Raw genomic sequence first — 16,750 nt, 5'->3', positions numbered from 1 at the left:
ATAGAGCTAGAGAATATGTAAAACACAAAGACAGCATGATAAACATACTGTAGCCTTTACAGAAAGTATGCAAATAGCCTACCAACAACAAGAAAATAATAGAGCAAGTAGACAATTCTGAAAATGACACTGGACTAAAAAGTTAGCAGGCAGCTATACTGTAGCTGGTCAGTGGGAAACATAGGACGATCTTTGATTTTCTCAAGTTCATCTTTCCTAAAAGAAATTCCTTGAGGAGCTGTGACACAACGAGGACATAGTGGGTTTCAAAGGGCTAAAGAAGGGTGAACTACGTGATTTGACTTATTCCCTCTAATGATGATATTATACGTTTGAAAGTTTGATCCATTCAAATTAAAATTACTTCAGAAGAGGATAGCTGACTTAGTTTATAGAGTTTTCATTCATTGTTAATAAGAGAGCATACAAACATAATGTGGGTTGTTATACCTGGATATCATTTAAATGCACATAATCAATACATTACTGTCTCAGAGAATACAAATTGTACTTTAATTGAATACAAATGATGAGGTTTAGCACATAGGGTCAAAGCATTCAACTGCAAATTATTCTGAGTCAAAAATCAATAAGAATCATTCTGTTATAAATCACACATTATTAGCCTGGTTAGCTTCTTATTTAGATGGAGGTGGTTGAAGGGATCAGCTGGCCACAGCTGCTTCTCCTCATCCCGACCGGATCTGAGATGATCCGACCCAGTCCAGAGTCCCATGTTCCTTTTCCAAAAATAAATCTCACCTGGACTTTGTGTATGTGCATAATGTTCTTTCTGTGGTCCATAACCATAAAAGGTAATCTGCAGTAACACACCCTGTAATCTACAGTATTTTGCCATATGAAAATCAACAGCAGAACATCATAGAATTCATGTTTCAGTAGGCTACAGTCTTTCTAATAGCCCGACTGCCTTGCTTTGGTACAGGTCGTCTCTTCATCAACATATTTCCTGATTATTACAAAATGCAAAATCAGTGTTTTGTAAAAAGCACATTAATCACTCCTCTTGGTACATTTCTTTATACCGTCATAGCTACTTCCCTTTTCAGCCCATCTGGTCTTTCAAGGAGTTCCCAGACTTACATGTCCCAACATGCCACCTCATATGTGATTAGAGAAAAATATGAATGAAATATATTTCATCTAATCACAATTCTTATTTATTGATTGATTGATTTTCCATACATAACAATGTGCATCAGCAGCATAATGAGTCGTGTGAATTCCTTTTTATTATAGGCTATTATGGCATGATGGCAGTCCCTCTATGTTGGAGGCTCTGGGATCTGAAGAGGGGGGCTCTTGTTGACGATCCAGTTTGCCGGAGACCCACATCCGGGTGGGGACAGACCAGAACTGGGTTTCCTCAACAGGTCCCCTGTCTTGACACAAACTCAAAGTACAAGGGAGGGAAAAGCAGGGGAAAGGTCATCTGCAATATGTCTTGCACCTTGGGGGTGGTAGGTGGCGAGTGTGTGTGAGAGTGTGTGTGTATGTTCGTGTGCTCATAGCTCATTGGCTGTCAGCGTGCTGCCATGAAACGGCATAATGAGCGAGCTATCAGTTCGGCTGCAGGTTTCTTCAAGTCATGCGCGATTGCGGGCTGTGATTTAAAGGTTTGGAGAAAGTCCTGGAGTCAGGTGAGGTGTGTTCAAGTCAAAGATGATCACTCTGGTGTTCAGCAGCGTTGTAGCGGGACTGCTGGCCCTGCTCGTGTACCAGAGGACCACTTATCCCTACTTCTGGGATGATCTGATGTATTATTTGAAACTTCGGAGGTACAAGAAGACGCTGCAGGCCAGTATGAAGCGAGGGATCACCACATACCTCGACTGTTTTCTCCACCAGGCGAGGACGAACCCGAACAAACCCTTCATTATCTTCGAGGACCAGACCCTGACATACCAGGATGTGGACTACAGGAGCAACCGGTTCGCCAACGCGTTCAGGACGGAGGGCTCTCTGAAAAAGGGGGACATTGTTGCCCAGTTGATGTGCAACGAGCCGGACTTTATGTGTGCGTGGTTGGGACTGTGCAAACTGGGCTGCGAAGTGGCGTTTCTCAACGTCAACGTGAAGGCGAAGACTCTGCTCCACTGCGTTCAGAGCTGCGGAGCCAGGACGCTGGTGGTGGGCGCAGGTTTGACACGTTTTCTTGGTCTGGTCCGGGTCTGGTCTTAAACAGTCAGAAGTCAGTCTCTGAGGGAGTCAAGAGTGAAGCTCTCTCACACACAGAGGCCAGAGACTGCGATGTGACAAACACTGTTGTTTGTAAAACTCACACGAGTCTCTGCAGAGCCGGATCCAGATTATTTGGGGCCCTTTACAATCACCCCCAAGGGCGTTTTTTCTGGGGGGGGGGGGGGGGGGGGGGTCATAGAAACTCTGAGTTCTGAGTTTAAAGTTAGAATAGAAAAAAGTCAGCATATGTCTTATTGCAGGGACAGAGTGCAAAAATAATTAGCTTGATAAAAGGACAAGGCTAATTTAAAGGACAATTCCAGGCAAATTCAATGCGGGGCTCTAGTTTCCAAATATTTTAGATCTAAAAGAATGAATCTGAAAATTTTCTTTTTAATTGCTCTAGTTACAGTATGCAGCATTCTGTCTGTCAGCAGCGTATAATGGGAGTGGATGGATAGGCTGTTTACATCCTACAAAACCGTCATTTCTTTCCACAGACAACGTCAGATGGTTTCAAAAATGCACCGGGGGGTTTGTTTAGGCTACTTCAAGAAAAAGGACATGTTTGTAAACAGAGCTGAGAGAGTCAAGTTGACGCGCTCAGCCTATATTTATAGGCTAGGTAGAATAAACAATACCCAGACTCTTACTGCTACGAAAACGTAGTAAACGGTAAAATGGAGTTCATATTCCTAATCAAACAAACGGGAGCTTCAGACGACCTGTAAACATAGTTAGCCGTCAACTTGACTCTCACGTGAGACTTGGCGAGACTTTGTATTACAGCTCTGTTTACAAACATGTATCCTGAAGTAAACAAACCCCTCGGTGTATGTTCCAATAGCCATCTGATGCTGTCCCCCCCCCCCCCCCCCCCCTTGACCTACCCCACCCCAGCCCGCTTCAAGTTCGACCTCCCATAGTTAGTGCATTCATTTACATGCACAGTGTTGATTCTTATCAACAACAAGCCTTAATGAGAAGCTTCCTTTTATTTCTCACAGGCCCTTTTGTTGTGTTCACATCTAGTCTGCAGAAAAAGCTAGAGTTCATGTTATGCTGACTGTCGTCTGTGGTGGCCCTGAATGCTTAAATGACTAAAAACACATATTAATAGACCACACACACACACAAAAACACCCTCTTCAAGCTGATAAAACATCTTACAATGTAACAAATCACAAAGAGAAAAGAGGAATCATTTCCAGGGGAAACAAGACGAACCCAGCTGGGATGTATGGTATGATAACAGAAGATAACGGTGTGTTGTGAAATGGTTCACACTTATTATCTCTGAAGTGGGCGTTGTTCATCAACACAACACTAGACACAGTTTGAATTAACCAGGCACAAGATCATATCAGCCTTAAAGACTCTGTGTTTTCACTCCCAAAAGTTCACACGAATCATCAAGCAAAGAAATACAAGTTTTATTTTAGTTTTAACTTAAAGTCACACATACAAGTCTCTGTAGAGTTCTGGGGTTGGAAAGCTAAGTGTCAGCAGCACACAACTGGAAAATGTCAGTTAATTGTCTGAATTTTCTGAAGATCTGTGACTTGAGAAAAACAGATCCAGTGACACTTACTCCAGCACCAAACAGAAAACAGAGTTGACAGAATGTGAATCATTTGGTGTGAGGCTGAGAGATTGGAGTCATTGGAAGCCAGCTAAACCATTTCAAAATAAAACAGGAAATCTTAATATCCCACTATAGTTACTGTAAGTGAAAATCATGACAATACTGTGTTGTGTTAGTATTTTATATAATACATCTTGAAATGTGACACTAAACTCTCAAAGTCATCTCCAAGTTTCTCAAGTCATTTGTCAAAATGAGCCAATTTCACCATAAAAACTTAAAAAATATACATGTATGGTCATACAGAGAGCAGTGTGCTGTGACTTGTGACATATCACGGACTGTGCAGAGTGCAAGTGAGATAAAAAGATGAAAGTTTCCTCACATTTGAAAAGCTATCAGTTCAACTGATAGTTAGCTGGTTTCAGTGACCACTCCCATCAGTAAATACACCTGTGCCTGAATGAAAGGGGCTGTCCCTGAATCACACTGATGTAGTCTGGGGCCGTTGACTCGCTGTTTTGGTAGGAAACGGATCCAGGGCGAGAGAGACAGACCTTTCCGTCAAAATAAAAGCACCGAGCTAATAAAATGCGGTAAAACTCTTTAATTTAAGGAATATAATTTACAAGAAAGTCCCGAGCCATTAAGTTAACATTTTGCTTTTATTGTAGGCTATTACAAGTTAATGTTTATTTTATAAGTTTTATGTTGGTGAACACTTTTATTTTGGTGAATTTGGTGATTTCGGTATCCGCTACAGACAGGAACCAGAATGCAGACGAAATTCAAGGTAACGGACACCAGGCTCTTCGCTTGTCTGAAGAGCCTGGTGACGCAAGGCTACCCCGATGTGATTACCTTGACTTTTTAAAGGGACAACAAGGAGTTTTGGAAAACGAAGTGTTTTCACACTACATTTCCCATGAGCCTCCGCACGCACGGTGAAATTCTTGGACCGGCGCAAGATGGACGTCTTGCCAAGAATGTTTTTATTCATCAAGAATTAAAGTCAGAGGTTCGAAGACGATCAGATACTGTCGTAGTTCCGACCATAAACGGCGATTCGGCGGCGTTATTCTCATGACCTACCGGGCAGCGTCCGCAAAACCGAAAGTAAGGAAACACTGGTGGCTCACCCAGCGTTTCCACCACTAATAATAATAACAAAGTAACGATAGAGACAAAATGATATATTTATCGAAAATGGACCCAACAAGTGTGGGTAATGTAGATTCATCCACATTAATATGAGACTTTTTTATAACCAAATACAAACTCCTCGTTGTTCCTTTAAGTTCCTGATTGTTATGGTTTGGCTAATACTGTACAACAATACAAACTGTATAACAACAGCTCTGCTCTGGTTCTGACCCACTGTGTCTGCTCCTCCAGATTTGATGCAGCTGGTGGAGGAGGTGCTGCCTGACCTACAGAGGGACAACGTGTCTGTGTGGGTGGTGGATCACACGTCTCCCTTGCAGCATGTCAACACTTTATTGGACAAGGTGGAGCACATGTCTGGAGAAACCTTAAGTGAACTTCCTAAAGTTGACATCATGTCGAACTTCCTCTTCATTTTTACGTCGGGCACAACAGGTAGGCTACTGCACCAGCACCTACAGGAGACTGACACCTCATAGCATACAGAAATCACATATGGACAATATTGGATCCTGATAAACCAATAGTAATATTATGTTAAAGCAAAAGGTTCAACACAAACTGTGGTATCATTCTCCTCAAGGTCTCTCCAAGGCGGCCCGTGTGGGTCATCTGAAAGCCATTGCCAGCATGGCCTTCTTTAAAATGTGTGGAGCCACATCTGATGACATCATCTACGTAACTCTCCCTCTTTACCACATGTCTGCTTCCTTGTTGGGAATGGGAGGATGCATACACCTTGGTAAGAAGAACAGCCGTCCATCCAACTATCCACACAGGGTCAAGGGGACGCTGGAGGCAATCCCAGCTGAGGTTAGGGTGGGAACACACTGAACAGGTCACCAGTCTATCTCAGGCCGGCATAGAAACACACAATGCCCACTTAAACACACACCAAAGGGAATTTAAAGTCACCAGTCAACCTCGGGCTGTATTTATCAAGTGTCTTAGAGTGCCATTTTAGTCTTAAGTGCTGACAATTTGTACAAATTCGTCCTACTCTCAAACTTAAAGGGATAGTTCAACATTTTGGCAAATTGGCCCATTGCCATAATCCCTATAGTTTTAGGAGTAGGTTTGTTACCTTTAATTGTGGGTGCAAGCTATTTTTAGAACGGCGGAGCTGCTCTGGGCTACGCTAAGGAGGCTAGTGGGATTTCTTGGTTTCCCTCATGAAACTCATCAAATACACAATCCAACAACTCCAAAACACTCTGGTGGACAAGTTGTGACCTGCACATTCACCACGCTATGAGATAATAACAGAACGTTGTGAGACAGTTGTGTTCGAGGCAAATGCAGAGACTGCTTCCGTTATTATCTCATAGCGTGGTGAATGTGCAGGTCACAACTTGTCCACCAGAGCGTTTTGGAGTTGTTGGATTGTGTATTTGATGAGTTTGATGAAGAAATCTAAGAAATTCCATTAGCCTCCGTAGCGTAGCTCTGAGCAGCTCACGGCTCTGCTCTGCCGTTCTAAAAACAGCTTGCACCGACAATTAAAGGTAACGAGCCTACTCCTAAAATGATAGGGATTGTGGCAATGGGCCAATTTGCCAAAATGTTGAACTATCCCTTTAAGATAAAGTGTGAGTAAGACACTTGATAACTACCTTTTTAAGTGCAGCTTTCAGCCAAGAATTTTTTTTACTTCAACTCTTTAGGTCAACTCTCAGCAGTGTTCTTAGGAGTAATTCGAAGAAGATTGATAAATACGGCCCCTGGTGTGCATGTTTTTAGACTGTGGGAGGAAGCTGGAGAACGTGGGGAGAACCCACACAGACGTGCAAACTCCACCCAGGAAGGCCACAGGCTCGTGAATAAACCCTCAACCTTGTCTCTGGGTGGCGTCAGCGCTAACCACTGCTCCACCGTGCCACCCAAGAACAGCTGTACCTCAGTCAGTGTAGGAGTTAACCCCCATCCCCCCTTTCATGTCCAGGAACTTGTCTGTGAAGGAATTTCCTCAGGTTTGGCACAAACATTAGAACGATCACTGGTTAGATTTCGGCGGTCAAAGGTCAAGGTCATGGTGACCGGACAAAGCATGGTTTTACCTTGTAAATGAAGTATAGTGGGAGCTCCTAAAGGAAGAGAGTGGACCATGTTGGTGGTCAAAGTTCATTTCAACACGATATCTCATTATAACTTGAGGAAATTTCATCAGATTTGGCTCAAACAAAGTAAATTTGTGTATTTCCCAGAGAATTACACGGAACATTTGAGGATTAAAACTGCAAAATCACCATAGTTTGGCTCATCTGTTATTTGTGCATAAATTTATCCAAATTGAAATACAAAGCCGATCTGTGAGCTTAGTTTCCTAAGCTTTTGGTTTTGCTCCCTCATTTTTAAATCTTTTTATTTTTTATGACTGTTCCGTTGGCTGTGTTTTGTGAGTGAACAAAGCTCTAAGACTGTGTCATCAGTGGCATCAAACAAAAACAGTTGCTGGAAGATTTTCCAGTCATATTTAGAAATGCTGGAGGAAACCAACACGACGGCAGATATGCTTTTCTTAGGTCTATAAGGAATTCTCACTTCCTCGCATGCCAGAAGAAACGGCAAAGCAAACAAAGCAGAGGAAATTCCTCACAAACAATTCTTGTTTTGCATTGTTAGACATAGAGTATGCGTTAAAGTCTTTTTCAGAGTTTTTTTAGAAGTTTATTGTCTTCGACTTCTTCCTGTTTTTGCCTTCTCATCCCCACTGTCTTTTCCTGTGGACCGTAGGTGCAACGTGTGTGTTAAAAAAGAAGTTTTCTGCCAGTCAGTTCTGGAGGGACTGTGTGCAGCACAAAGTGACTGTGGTGCAGTACATAGGAGAGCTCTGTCGATACCTGGTCAACCATCCTGTGGTAAGACTCACAAGTCCAGGCTGCAGTGTTCAATGCAGACATTAGAAGATAGAAAACATTCTACTTTACAGCATTTTTTCAGATAGATAGATAGATAGATAGATAGATAGATAGATAGATAGATAGATAGATAGATAGATAGATAGATAGATAGATAGATAGATACATACAGATATAGATAGAATAGTAGAATGCTTTCAAATATAAAACCAAACCAAACTAAATGGATGCTCTGTTGATATAATAGAATCTGCTTTTAACACATGTTGATTTTTCTTGTCTGTAAATTTGCCACAAGGACTCTCACTACACTGTAGAAGGTAATTTTTAGGTATACAGTATATTACATAAATAGCAAGAAAAGTATATATTTTTAAAAGCTCAAACGCTTTTAAAATACCCTTTGAGCTAAAAAAAAAACAAACTCTTTTGAGCTTAAATCATCTTTTGAATGTGTATCAAGCCCACCCCAGTGTGTGCTCTGCTTCAGTGTTTTATAATAATTGTGGGTGTAGCCATATACATACACTATATTACCAAAAGTATTCGCTCACCCATTCAAATGATCAGAATCAGGTGTCCTAATCACTTGGCCTGGCCCCAGGTGTATAAATTCCCTTAGTTCCAGTGAAAGGAACTTTGAATGCTTCAGATTACCAAAAGATTTTGGACGATTCCATGCTCCCAACCTTGTGGGAACAGTTTGGAGCGGGCCCCTTCCTCTTCCAACATGACTGTGCACCAGTGCACAAAGCAAGGTCCATAAAGACGTGGATGACAGAGTCTGGTGTGGATGAACTTGACTGGCCTGCACAGAGTCCTGACCTGAACCCGATAGAACACCTTTGGGATGAATTAGAGCGGAGACTGAGAGCCAGGCCTTCTCGACCAACATCAGTGTGTGACCTCACCAATGCGCTTTTGGAAGAATGGTCAAAAATTCCTATAAACACTCTCCTCAACCTTGTGGACAGTCTTCCCAGAAGAGTTGAAGCTGTAATAGCTGCAAAAGGTGGACCGACATCATATTGAATTCTATGAGTTAGGAATGGGATGGCACTTCAGTTCATAGAATGAGTAAAGGCAGGTGAGCGAATACTTTTGGTAATATAGTGTATATGGGTGTAGCTACCATTATACGACTTCATCATACCAACATCATTCATTTGGACCCCCCCCCCCCCCACACACACACACACACTCAGCGCTGTTTTCAGAGCACGGTGTCAGAGCTTCTGAATCCATTCCGCAGCTTCCCCAGTGCTGCTGACGCTCAGAGTCAAGTAGTCTACTGTCACAACAAAGTGTAATGACAGTCCCCAATTAGGCCGACCTGTCACCGGGTAAAGCTGTCCCCGAAAATGTCCAAACCTGCTTAAAAAAAAGGAGAAGTCCGAGGAACAGCCCGACCTGAGTCATTTATAGCTACATATTCCCACCGAACTGACGCGTCCGGTCCGGTCGGGTGGGTTGGGCCGGACCGGCTGTTGAGAACTCAAATCTAAACCCATAGGGCTCCATGACAGGCAGCCCAGTCCAGAGAGCAGAGAAGAGAGAGACAGCACTGCACTTGTGTGTGTGTGTGTGTCATACAGGCAAACCCAAAATGGGAAGAGAAACACACATTTCAGGGCCACTGATTTGTATGATCAGATAGATCAGGTGCTGTGGGCTAAAGGGATAGGCTGAAAATAAACATGTGGGAGCCTCCTTTCACACCTGACTGTACAGCTATCAAGACAGAGTACACTTAATGACACACAAAGATAAAAGATAAAAGGTGTAACAACAACCATCCCCACCCTGTCAGTCACTGTTTGACCAGCTGTACCAGCATGGTGGTTTAAAATAAACATTTATGAAATGACTCATATTTCACCTTAAAACCTGCTCTTTCATCTTAAGTTACATGATTCAAACTTCAACGGTATCGATAGTCATAGTTTTGACCTAAAAAAATTAGTGTTTTGGCTGTAAAACCTACACACTTCTTCACACAGCCATGCAAATTCACAAGCAATGTCAGGGAGTGAGTGGGTACACATGATATTGATCACATAACTCTAATGTTATCCCTTATTGGTGAAAGTGATGCTGTTAACAACCATCCCCGGTCTCCCCTAAATAAAAATGTTGTAGAAGAGTGAAGAAGAGTTCCCCCTCCTTACAAAAGCCTATTTAACCACTGGGTTGCGATAACAACCACAGAGTTAATGCACATCTCTAAAACCAGACTTGAACTCACTTATCTTATGTTGAACTGGATAATCTGTCCTGACTCTGACTCTGCCAGAATGTTATACAGTTTTATGTCAATGTTACCTGTATACTTTACTATTTGGCATAGGTATCGTCTAATCACTCTTGCCAACATGTGTGACTACATCTTTATGAAGTTAAATGCTGCTTTTTCATCCACACCCTTTCCTGCCTCCAGGTTCCCGAGGAGCGTGTTCAAAGGGTTCGGCTGGCAGCAGGAAGTGGTCTCAGGTCAGATGTGTGGAAGGAGTTTGTCAGACGCTTTGGGAGGATCAAGATAAGAGAGGGATACGGCCTGACTGAGGCCAGCGTCGGCTTCCTCAACTACACCGATGAAGTGGGCCCCATTGGGAGGGCAAGCTATTTCAACAAGGTCAGGAACACATCTTAAAGGATAGTTCACCCAAAATTCAAATTTCACTCATTATCTACTCACCCTCATGTCGACTAAGAGCTGTGAGAATGTTCAGAGTCCTCCGCTCCTTCTCTGAGTTACGGGGGGGGTCCGCACAGCAGTATTTGTCCATAATGGTTGTGAATGGATACCACTTTTTCTTCGTCCAAAAAAGCACACCAAAAAACATCCAAATACCTCCATACTGCTCGTCTGTAATGTCCCTCTTGTATTGAAGCCCCGACATGAGAAATTGTTCCAAAAAAAATTTAATAAGTCTATATTTTAAGCTTGTTTGTAGTGGAAGCTCCCAGTGTCTCAGTTCACTACTCTTCCTGTGTCAGTGCAAATCTTGCGTGATTTGCACTGACCGGCGGAACAATTTCTCATGTCGGGGCTTCAATACAAGAGGGACATTACAGACGAGCACTATGGAGGTATTGGGATGTTTTTTGGTGTGTCTTTTTGGATGAAGAAAAGTGGTATCCATTCACAACCATTATATGGACAAATACTGCTGCGCGGACCCCCCCGTAACTCCGAGAAGGCACGGAGCACTCTGAACATTCTCACAGCTCTTAGTCGACATGAGGGTGAGTAGATAATGAGTGAAATTTGAATTTTGGGTGAACTACCTTTACCTTATTCTGCAGTTGGATTAATCTTGTGCTTTTACAGACAGAGTATGTTCCTTTAGATGACTGCTTTGTCAATGTTTGAAATGCGTAATTCATGCAAAACCGCTGACGCACTGGGGCAGTTTTTCAGCAAGCAGTCTCTGCATTAGCCTCAAAAACAACTCCGTCTCGTAACGTTCCGTTATTATCTCATAGCGTGGTGAATGTGCAGGTCACAACTTGTCCACCAGAGCGTTTTGGAGTTGTTGGATTGTGTATTTGATGAGTTTGATGAGGGAAACCAAGAAATCCCATTAGCCTCCGTAGCGTAGCTCTGAGCAGCTCACGGCTCTGCTCCGCTGTTCTAAAAACAGCTTGCATCGACAATTAAAGGTAATGAACCTACTCCTAAAACTATAGGGATTATGGCAATGAGCCAATTTGCCAAAATGTTGAACTATCCCTTTAAACAATGGTTCATCAAGTTCCGGGTATCACTGTAACATACAGTACATGTTTTTTTTTTTTTATAGTGGGTCACATTTATTCTATTCATTAATTAGTTAGTTATTTGGTGTACATGTTATGCTACATGTTCTGCTTTGATATGTTCAGACCCTAGTCTTGATATGGGAGATTGTTTTACATGGCCCTAATAAGGTTCTGTTAACTGGCTGTATTATGGCAACCATTGCTCACTCATGTCTCAAAAACCTTTCTGTCTTTCTTTTTTCTTTCTTTTCTAGCTTTTTATGCCATTTGAGCTCCTCAGATATGATCCACACACGTATGAGCCGGTCAGATCAGCCTCCGGAAGATGCATACGAGCACAAATAGGTAATTTAATGGCATGCTGAGTCCTTTTCAAATGACACTCGTACATCCAGCGTGCAGTACAGAGGAAGAGCTGATGAGCCCTCCACCTGTATGTCCTGTTTTCTGTGCACAGGACAGCCAGGGATCCTGGTGGCTCCCCTGACGGCCACCAGCCAGTTCCTGGGCTACGCTGGAAACAAGGTCCAGTCTGAGAAGAAGCTGGTCCGGGATGTGTTTAAAGCCGGGGACGTTTATTTCAACACTGGAGACCTGCTGCTCCATGATCACAGGGACTTCCTTTACTTCCATGACCGCATCGGAGACACATTCAGGTATCAGAATCAGCATAACTCATGTCTTTTCTGATTCTGTCAGTGTGTAGGTTAGTGATTAGTTCAATTTGATGGTTTCAGCTTGTTGTTTCTACCCAGTGGCATGGCGATCACATGTGATTGAATGGTCATGTATTGGTCACTGAACAGTGTTTCCTCTTGTCAAATAATGACACAAAAATTATTTAATTTAAAGGGATAGTTCAGTTTTTTTTTAAGTGGGGTTGCATGAGCTACAAATGCCCATTAAGTTCACTAGATGCAGTAGAAATGTCTCTGCTCCCCCCCACTGAGAAATGCCGGTGCATCACGCTGCACAGAGACACAGGCAGTACACTGTTGTCAATGAGCCTGTCTGTGTGGAGGAGTACAGAGGAGTACTGAGTGAGTTTGGTATAGTTCCAGATTAAAAAAAAACATTTTTTCTGACCAGCTGATGCATTGTAAATTTTTACTTTAGATCGTACTCTGGAACAGTAAAGTGTGGCCTGAAAGAAGCCCATGGTGAAGCAGAGGAAACAGGGCACTTAATGACACACAGATAAAAGATAAAAGGTGTAACAACCATCCCCACCCCTGTCAGTCACTGTTTGACCAGCTGTACCAGCATGGTGGTTTAAAATAAACTTTTATGAAATGACTCATATTTCACCTGAAAACCTGCTCTTTCATCTTAAGTTACATGATTCAAACTTCAACGGTATTGATAGTCAAAATTTAGACTTGGTCCAAAAAATTTTTACCTAAAAAAATAGTATTTTGGCTGTAAAACCTACACACTTCTTCACACAGCCATGCAAATTCACAAGCAATGTCAGGGAGTGAGTGGGTACACAATACATGATATTGATTACATAACTCTAATATTATCCCTTATTGGTGAAAGTGATGCTGTTACAACCATCCCTGGTCTCCCCTAAATAAAAATGTTGTGAGTGAAGAAGAGCTCCCCCTCCTTACAAAAGCCAATTGAACCACTGGGTTACCGTACGATAACAACCACAGAGTTAATGCACATCTCTAAAACCAGACTTGAACTCACTTATCTTATGTTGAACTGGATAATCAAAACCCCTTTCTTGGGAAATTTTGCTGGCGAAATTATGTAAATGCAAATATTTAAGCACTACAATGGCATAAATAGTCGTACAACTATAACATTTGGCAGAGAGTATCTTGACACATAGGGGGAGGCATGAAAAAAAGATTCTGGGGTTTGTTGCAACTCAATTTTAAGATATCACCCTCAACATCCCAAAAAAGACCAAAAAAAGTACTGTTCGCCTGACAAATTCTCATGAAAATTATTATTTTTCAGCACTTTATGGAGAATATCTATGCTTAACATGTATATAGAAAATTTCCTTAATTCATAAGCTTCCATTTGAGTCCAAGATAGCCTTTCTATCTCAAAAGCCCCACTTGCTGTGGCCAATGGTCTTCTCTATCTATCTATCTGTTCACTTCGGGGAGACCAGAAATAGAATGTTTTCTGATCATGCCAGTTAACATGTAGTTTTTCACAATAGGTGTTGCATTGTTTGGAGACAGCCTGTAGCTTTCCAGTAGCTAGTAGAAAGGCTATCTTGGACTCAAATGGAAGGTTATGAATTAAGGAACTTTTCTATATACATGTTAGGCATAGATCTTCTCCATAAAGTGCTGAAAAATCATAATTTTCATGAGAATTTGTCAGGCCAACAGTACTTTTTTTTGTCTTTTTTGGGATGTTGAGGGTGATATCTTAAAATTGAGTTGCAACAAACCCCAGAATCTTTTTTTCATGCCTCCCCCTATGTGTCAAGATACTCTCTGCCAAATGTTATAGTTGTATGACTATTTATGCCGTTGTAGTAGGCTACCTAAATATTTGCATTTACATAATTTCGCCAGCCAAATTACCCAAGAAGAGGGGTTTTGGCCCCTGTAGCTTTCTAGCAGCTAGTTGACTGGGTTGTCCACCCAGGTTTTAATCCTTGAAGTTCCTAGATATCATTTCTGGTGTCAAACCTTTTACAACGTTCCATGTCTGTTTTTTTGCTTTGCCCCCTGGGTATTGTGTATTATTTTGAGACAGGATGTCTCATAGGCAGTGAAAATACGCTGTCTCTCGGTGCAGCGCGATGTGCCGGTGTTTCTCAGTGGGGGAGAGACCTTTCTACTGCATCTAGTGAACTTAATGGTCATTTGTAGCTCATACAACCCCACTTCAAAGAAGCTGAACTATCCCTTTAAGCATTTAAGCAGACACACCACTGTTGTGATGATGGTTGTTGTAGAAGATCTGATCATTGTCATTAAAAGGCTAATGTAGACTTTTGATGCTACAGTAGATGTTTATACTGTATGTTGAACTCTGAAGAGTGAAAGGCCACACTTATATAGCTAGGTCTCTGTGGTATTATTCAAACTGCATTTATGTTCTTGGGTACTATTTACATTAAAGCATCTAATTAATGTCTTTATAAAAAATGTTGGAATTTCTTTGGATTTAATAATAAGTTACAATGTAGCATCAAATATCTGACTGTCTGTAGGTTTAACTACATTTAACTCTGTTCCACAGGTGGAAAGGAGAGAACGTGTCCACCACGGAGGTGTCAGAGGTTTTGGGTCTCCTCGATTTTTTCAGGGAAGTCAACGTCTATGGAGTCAGTGTACCAGGTCAGTGACTGATTTATAAAAAAGAACAAAAAAGCTCCAGCAACAGTAAGAAAAATAACTTTATTAGACCACACGTTTCATCAGGGTCATCAAGAAGCACATTACAAAAGGTTCTCCCTCCACCTTGTAAGTTGGTGAAGTTGCACCAGATAAGAATTAATTAATTTTGCTTTTGACAGATGACATACATCAGTGTAAACTGAGGTTTTTACCCTCATAAAATTAATTTAAAAAAGCACAACATATCCAATAAAACTAGCATGCATCAGTGTTTTCAGTGATATCAATTTGCACCTGATAGAAGAGAGAAATGAAGATGTACATAACTTCTGATAAGCTTCATTCCTACCAGCTAAAGGTTTGGAAGAGAAAGATTCTACAGCACACACAGATATTATGTGATGATAGAAGTCTTTGAGAAACCTTTAAGCTGCAAAGCTCAAGAGGAAAGACTTTCCTCAACTCTGGAAAGCTGTCATGACTATGCAGGCTTTACCTGGACCAGAACCAGGAGCTCCTTCCACCCCACAGTCATGCTGACCTGTGTGTCGTAGAAATAAAACATTGAATTGATGAAATAGAAGGAGTCAGTTTGCACTTGTTCATTCAGCATCACTTGGTGACCTTTTCCAAATGTGTGTGTGCAGGACATGAAGGCCGAGCAGGTATGGCTGCAGTTGTCTTAAAGCATGACCACGAGTTAAATGGACCGGAGCTGCACAGTCACTTAGTACAGACTCTTCCTGCATACGCCTGGCCGCGCTTCCTCAGAATACAGGTGAGTTACATACATGACTCACTCCCACAAACCCATCTGTATCTGCACACACCTCCCAACATACAAGACCTATAAGCTTTTAATGGATAAGTTTGTCTGTTTTATTGCTGTTTTTGAATTGTATTTTATTCTGACTTCACTCTATTTTATGATTTTTAAAAGTGTAAAGTGTCTTTGAGCATTTTGTAAAATGTTCCAAATAAAATGTATTTTTTATTATTATTGTAACTACTCAGTGTGTAGTTTTAAATGTAAAGTAAACTCATTGATCTGTGTCTGTGTATTTTCAGACCTCTCTGGATGTTACTGAGACCTTCAAGCAGCAGAAGGTGAAGCTGGTCCAAGAGGGTTTTAATCCAGATGTCATCCAAGAACCTGTGTATTTCTTAGATGCCTCTCAAAAGGACTTTACTCTCCTGACTGGGTCTATATATGAAGACATTGTCTCAGGAAAGCTCAGTTTATAAATGTTTTAACACTGGTTCACCGAGACAGACGTCTAATGATGAGATGAAGATGATTCATGTCACGGCTGCTTTTCCATTTGTCTGGGTTTAAAACCCTGACTTGTGGTCACAGTAGTTCCCAGCATTTAACAAAACAAAGCTGGATTTCTGTGGAAATTTGATTTAAAACTTAAAAAAAGAAAACAATTGTTTTCAACTAACTGTAATTTTTAATCTTAATTACAAAAGTTAGACCTTAATTAGAGATGGCTTTTTATTGGAGACTCTATTTCTAATGTTAAAGTCAGTAAATATATTGGATCATACTTTAGCAAACCTCCCTGCATTATGGTCTACTTAGTGAATTTAGCATCATTTATGACATGCGCACTTTCACAGTACTAATCCAGTACAACTCCAGTCATGTCAAACCAATCCACTACATGCACGGTCTGTTTTAGCCAGAAGTGCTTTTTAAAAAAAAAAATTAAACTGTTATTTCCAGTTATTTTTCTGCTTTTTCTGTGAGAGAGAGAGATAACAAAGTTAAAGAGAGAAGGGAAGAGGGTATGACATGCAGCAAAGGGCCGTGGGATGGATTGGGAAGTTATATATGATTTTTCTTTCCCTCACAT

General features: G+C 41.4%; 1 protein-coding gene across 1 annotated transcript; it reads left to right on the top strand.

The window, feature by feature from the left end:
• Positions 1-1,209: 1,209 nt before the first annotated feature.
• LOC310994884 (long-chain fatty acid transport protein 2) lies at positions 1,210-16,534 on the top strand. Its single transcript, XM_083983769.1, has 10 exons — positions 1,210-2,161; positions 5,183-5,386; positions 5,535-5,693; positions 7,685-7,809; positions 10,247-10,441; positions 11,826-11,916; positions 12,029-12,227; positions 14,794-14,891; positions 15,539-15,669; positions 15,960-16,534. Exons 1-10 carry the CDS (start codon positions 1,684-1,686, stop codon positions 16,134-16,136), a joined length of 1,857 nt encoding a protein of 618 aa, XP_083839895.1. The 5' UTR covers positions 1,210-1,683; the 3' UTR covers positions 16,137-16,534.
• Positions 16,535-16,750: the final 216 nt, after the last annotated feature.

Source organism: Trachurus trachurus (assembly GCF_905171665.1).
Source record: "Trachurus trachurus genome assembly, chromosome: 12".
Taxonomy (NCBI): Eukaryota; Metazoa; Chordata; class Actinopteri; order Carangiformes; family Carangidae; genus Trachurus; species Trachurus trachurus.
The sequence above is the reverse complement of the archived record's forward strand: the minus strand, read 5'-3'. Positions and strand labels throughout refer to the sequence as shown.